Source organism: Cebus imitator, unplaced genomic scaffold, assembly GCF_001604975.1.
Source record: "Cebus imitator isolate Cc_AM_T3 unplaced genomic scaffold, Cebus_imitator-1.0 Scaffold79, whole genome shotgun sequence".
Classification (NCBI taxonomy): Eukaryota; Metazoa; Chordata; class Mammalia; order Primates; family Cebidae; genus Cebus; species Cebus imitator.
Window position 1 is genome coordinate 7,998,682 of NW_016107394.1, and position 6,151 is coordinate 8,004,832.

General features: G+C 50.6%; 1 protein-coding gene across 12 annotated transcripts in view; it reads right to left on the reverse strand.

Moving 5' to 3' along the window:
* The window catches only part of YAP1 (Yes1 associated transcriptional regulator), a 132,414-nt gene extending 129,917 nt beyond the window's left edge, over positions 1 to 2,497 (reverse strand). For 8 of the 12 annotated variants that reach the window (XM_017533078.2, XM_017533076.2, XM_017533077.2 and 5 more), the window contains exon 1: positions 1,240 to 1,972. In XM_017533078.2, the coding sequence (XP_017388567.1) occupies positions 1,240 to 1,560 (321 nt within the window). In that variant the 5' untranslated portion in view covers positions 1,561 to 1,972. Of the gene's footprint in view, positions 1 to 1,239 lie in introns of all 12 variants that reach the window. The other 4 variants (XM_017533067.2, XM_017533069.2, XM_017533071.2 and 1 more) reach the window with 2 other exon arrangements.
* Positions 2,498 to 6,151: the final 3,654 nt, after the last annotated feature.

The following is a 6,151-nucleotide window of genomic DNA, read 5'->3' on the forward strand; positions in this document are numbered from 1 at the left end:
AAAAAAAAAAAGAAGGAAAGAAAAAGAACCCTAAACAAATCCTCTGGGACCTATCGGAATGTTAACACTTTCATTATAAATAGTTTCACTTCTATGCTGAATCAAGTTGGCAAAATAATCGAACGCTGTGTATGTGGAAAAGCAGCCATGTTCATATCCGCAATGAGAATTATAAAGCAATGGCGATTCCAGAATTAGTCATCGCTTCCCAAACATTAACTTTTAATCACAGTTGAACTAGGCAGGACTTGGCCTATGGGTCAACCGCAGTATATTATCAAAGGCTTGTGTTAAAACGTCGGTACAGTAAAGCTCAACTCAGTTCCTGCGCAACGTACAGATGTGGCTAATTTAAAAGCGTTTCAGCCGACTGTAAATAATAGTCTACAATTGGGAAACCAACACGCAACCTACTAAGTTTGATAAGAGCGAGCCGGCCCAAGTTCCAAGATACAAGGGAAGCGCAAGGGTGAAAGAACTCCATAAACAACTTCCAGGAAAGTCTGGGCAGGGGAAGCCCGAGACCTGTGTTCTGAAAGCGCTAGAGCCGCGAGAAAAATAAATGCTTACGGGAGGGGGAGAGGAAGCGGGGGGGGGGTGAAGAGCGAGCAAAAAACTAAATGGGCTGGTTCAACCCCCACCCCTAATCAACATTGGAAAACAAGAGAACAATTATTTGACTCCCCAGGAGACTGAAGTGGACCGAGAGGCCCCAAAGGAAAGGGGCCCAGGGCTCAACTTCAGAAACTCGGCCGCCGCTGGCAACTCACCCACACACAAATGCCAGAGGCCCCCCTCCCCCTTTCCCGGCCCGGCCCCGGCGGGAGCGAAGTTGTGGAGCGCGCGGAGGCGCGCGCATTGTGCAAGCCCACCGCGGCCCAGGCCCGGCTCTCCCCACCCCCTTCCTTCCTCCCCACACACCCGCCCCACTCCCGCCAACCTCCCGGGAACCCCGGGAAGAAAGAAAGGAAGGAGGGAAAGCACGCCCCCCGGGGCTACAACCGCAGAGGAAAAACTCAAAGGAAAAAACAAATCTCAGCCCCGGACTCTGGGAGGAGTAGGGAGCCGGTCACCGCGGCCGAGGGGACGCCTCCAGTTCCTCCACTTCGCTGCGAGACCCCCACCCCAGACCTCCCGCAACCCCCCTCCCCTGGCCAGAGCTGGCGGCCGCGACTCCCGAGCGCCCCCCGGCCTGGGTCCCGCCCGACGGGGAAGCCGGGAGAGGGGCGGCGAGGTTACCTGTCGGGAGTGGGATTTGGGCTCGGGCGGCTTGAAGAAGGAGTCGGGCAGCTTCCGGAGCCTCATGGGCACGGTCTGGGGCACGTTGGCCGTCTTGGGGTTCATGACGGCGTTGAAGAGCGCCTCCAGGTCGGTCTCTGAGTCCCCGCGGACGTGCACGATCTGATGCCCGGCGGGGGGTGCCTGTGGCGCCGCCTGGGTCGCCGCGGGTGCCGGCTGCCCGGGTGCGGACGCCGGGCCCTGCCCTTGAGGAGGCTGCGCAGGCGGCTGCCCTTGGCCCTGGGGAGCCGCTTGAGGCGGCGGCTGCTGCCCGGGATCCATGGCTTCTGCCTCCCCCGACGCGCACCCCCTGACCAGGCGAGCGAGGGCTCCGCCCGGACGCCCCGGCTCCACGGGCCGAGGTGGAGAAACGGCGAGGGCTGCGGGCTCGACGGCGGGAGCGGCGTTCTCCTCGCTCTCAGGGCCGGGGGGCTGCGCGGCGGCCCCGCATCCCCCGCCCCGGCGCCTCCGCCCCCGCCCTGCGCCCCGGCTCCACTGGTCTGGCGGCTGCGCCTCGGGAGGGGCTGCGAGGGACTCGGACCTGCGGCGCCTGAGAACTTTTTCCCTCCAACTCCCTTGACGGAGGCCGGACGGCTGGTTGCCTTACCCCTCCTCCCCCTTTCTCTTTTATTTCCTTTTCTTGTTCCTTCCTTCCTCCCTTTCTTTTCCCTGGCGACGGCTGCGCCCGACTGAGACAGAAACTCGCCTCAGACGCCAAAACTAAAGTTGGGAGAAGCGCCCGCCCGCGCCGCCGCGGCCCCGCCTCCCGGCTCTTCCTTCCTCTGCGCGCCCGCCCGCACCGCGGCCCAGTCGGCCGCGCAGGAAAACTTTTCGCTGCAAGTTGCTACATTCCTGCACACTCCCGGCCCGCGGCGCCGCTCCTGGCCGCACGTGACCCGCTCACCCGGACCCGGTCCGCCCTCCGCCCGCGCTCTGCTGGGCAAGGGCCCGGAGCGTGCCCTGTGTTCCGCCTCGCGAACCACAAACGCTGAGTCCAATCTGGGTCCGAATTGTAGTCTCTGCGGAGAAGGCAGCCGCCCTTGGCCGCAGGAAGTCCTTCCGCACCGCTCGGCCCTTTCCCCGCCCGGGCTCGGGAAAGGCGCTTCCAGCTCGCCTGGACCTGCGAAAGGCCCAAGGCCGAAAGAAGTGGAGAGAGGACGTGCGAACCCACCTCTTCCACGCGTTACCCTGGCTCGGCCGAGCGGAGCGCCGCTGCGGGCTTCAAGCCGGGAGCATAGCTTGGAGTTAAAATAGATACTGTGAGCCGACGCTAATGTTAATAAAGGTGCTTTTTTTTCAGCGTTAACTTAATTTTGTAATTGTTTCATTTATCTCTTGGTATGCAAAAACTCACTTGAAAGGGGTAAACGGTTACTGAAATTGAAGCTTCGAGCCTGGATCTGTGACTCTGTAACTTATTGAAAGAAACAAAAACACTGCGTTTTCTAAATACTGAAATCACATCAACTTTTTCAGTACTCGAATTTGCAGCGTAGTCACTCGAAGCCTCAACCCAAAAAATCTACTACTTCAGGTGGAAGCATTCATTCCTCTTTACCTCTCTTTCATCCTCTGGGAGCTGGGTCCTGCCCCTGCTATCCCTGTGCCTGGCCCAACGGTGGACTCTGCGAATGTGGACTGAGTAAGAAATGAATGGGCCGGGAGGCCACCGCAGGCACCTGATGTGCAAGGAGCTCATTGGAAACCGCTCAAAAACAATGGAAATGTGTGTTTTAAAGTCATACTCTCGGGTTTTTTTTTCAAAGCAGCTTTATTGGCTGGTCCGAGTGCAGTGGTGTTTACAACTAATTGATCACAACCAGTTACAGATTTCTTTGTTCCTTCTCCACTCCCACTGCTTCACTTGACTAGCCTTAAGAAAAAAATAAAGTCTCTCACACAGAAAAAATAAAATAAAATAAAGCATCTTTATTGAGATGTAATTCATATACCATACAATGTTAAGTAATACTTGTACATATTTGTATATTTAAGCAATTGAATTTTTTTTTTTAGTATACTCATAGGATTGTGCAACATCAGTCTAAATTTAAATGTACTAGCCCATTCTAAGGAAATGTGACTTTCTTGTTTTAATGATTTGTCTACAATGCTAGTGAAAGAGGTATAAATAGGATTAAGCAAGGAAAAAGTCCGTGAGCAAAAAGATAATCTCTTCCTCCAGCCAGAACATGCCCAGCAGAATTCTGAAGGATCCGTATCACCTGGTTTCGTTGGGCTGGGCCAGGGTAGCAGGTTTCAGACACTCAAAATTCTAACAGAAGATTCCAATCAACTACTCTGAACCCCCAGTTTCCTGTCCGAAAAAAGGGATCAGTGTAAATGACACCGATGACTGCTTCTTGGATTTGTTCCCACCTCTAAATGTCAAGTGCATTTAACGACAAATCTCTAGGTTTTCGAGTTACAGAGTTTTGAGTTCAGGTCCCAGTTCTGCCATTTACTAGCTGTGAGATTTTGGACAAGTTACTTAATTCTTGTTCTTTAATATTAGCATCAGGAGTAATAACACCTACCTCATAGCTGTTGAGGCATTAAATGTGTCAATGGATATAAAGTACTTAGCCCAGTTTGAGACATGCAGTGAGTTCTGCATCAGTGTCGGTTGTCATTGTCCCGTATTCACAGATTACTTCACAGATAGTGACATAGCCTCTCCTTGCAGCAGCTCTCCCTTTCTAAGCACAACCTTAGGGACCCTTTTGGCAGTCCCTTCCTCTCATATCCGATAATCAGTCCACACAAACAAAACCTTTAGGCAGAAACTATGCATTAAAAACTTTACCTGAAAGAAAACTTTAGGAACCAAAGTGGGCCGGACGTGGTGGTTCATGCCTGTAGTCCCAGCACTTTGGGAGGCCAAGGCAAGCAGATCACTTGAGGTCAGGAGTTCGAGACCAGTCTGGCCAAAATGGTGAAACCTTGTCTCTATAAAAAACACAAAAATTAGCCAGATGTGCTGGCATGTGCCTGGAGTCCCAGCTACTCAGGCAGCTGAGGCATGAGAATCACTTGAACCCAGGAGGTGGAGGCTGCAGTGAGCTGAGATCACACCACTGCACTTCAGCCTGGGTAACACAGCCAGACCCTGTCTCAAAAAAAGAATCAAAGTGATTGAAAACTTGGGATTGAATGGATGCTGTCCCTTTACTAGAGCATTTACTACTATGAACACTAACTAAAGGGCTTAAGATATAGCAGAGGCTGCTTTGTTTAATATTGTTTTACCTGCCATTAAACTGAGGACAAAATTACTTTGATAAGTGGAGTGAAAGGCTCTTTGGAGTGACTGTTCTGTAAGCACTTCTGTATCATCAACCACAATTTTGTAACTTACTATTCCTCGTTTATACGATTTCAGTCACAGGGTAGTAGGGGATAAAGATAACATATTCAATCCTTTGTCTACTGCCTTCCTCTTCTGGCCATTTTGCAGAGCAATTATCAGTTGACAGCATCTTAAAATAGGGAGTCACCTTCTTCACAGAAAGATCCACCTTCACCCTGGCCCATTTTCAATGTCCATGTCGATCACTGTCTCAAAATGCTTGTCTTCCAATTACTTGACCTCTCAACTACAATGGACCCTCATCTCTACTTCATTGTAGGCACTTGCCTCTACATCTGAACTCTGTCATCATCCAGAAATACTCCAGTAGTGAAATCAAACTATGGTATACCATATTCTTTTTTTTTTTTTTTTTTGAGACGGAGTTTTGCTCTTGTTACCCAGGCTGGAGTGCAATGGCGTGATCTCGGCTCACCGCAACCTCTGTCTCCTGGGTTCAAGCAATTCTCCTGCCTCAGCCTCCCGAGTAGCTGAGACTACAGGCATGCGCCACCATGCCTAGCTAATTTTTGTATTTATAGTAGAGATGGGGTTTCACCATGTTGACCAGGATGGTCTCGATCTCTTGACCTCGTGATCCACCCGTCTCGGCTTCCCAAAGTGCTGGGATTATAGGTGTGAGCCACCGCGCCCGGCCGCAGTATACCATATTCTTAATAATCATCTGGTTCTGTTATTTCATTACTTACACCTCATTTATCCTTAACCTTTCCATTTTCTGCAACCTATCACTCCCTTCTCTTCATTTCTGTTATGGTTTGGATGTTTGTGTCTCTCCAAAATTCGTGTCGAAACGTCTCCAATGCATCAGTATTAAAGAGGTATGGCTTTTAGGAGGTGATTACGTCATGGGGTTCCTCCCTTCTGAATGGGATTAAGAATTTTATACAAGAGGCTTCACACAGCATTCAGTTGTTTTGCCCTTTCGTCTCTCTGTTGTGTGAGGACACAGCCTTCATCCCTTTCAGAGGATGCAGCAACAAGGCACCATCTTGGAAGCAGAAAGCAGCTGTCACCAGACAGCACACCTGCTGCTGCCTTGATCTTGGACTTCCCAACCTCCAGAACTGTGAGAAATAATATCTAGTATTTATAAATTATTCAGTCTGTGGTATTTTGTTATAGCAGCACAAACAGACTAAGATAACATCCTTGACAATTCAGTTTGAAAATCGTAATTCATTGTTTAAACTTCTCATGTTGGGCATGGTGGCTTATACCTATAATCCCAGCACTTTGGGAGGTCAAGGTGGGTGGATGACCTGAGGTCAGGAGTTCAAGACCAGCCTGGCCAACATGGCAAAACCCTATCTCTACTAAAAATATGAAACTTAGCTGGGCATGGTGGCACATGCTTATAATCCCAGCTACAAGGTAGGCTGAGGCAGGAGAATTACTTGAATCCAGGAGGTAGAAGTTGCAGTGAACTGAGATTGTGCCATTGGACTCCAGCCTGAGCAAAAGAGAGAAACTCCACCTCAAAAAACAATAATAATAATAATA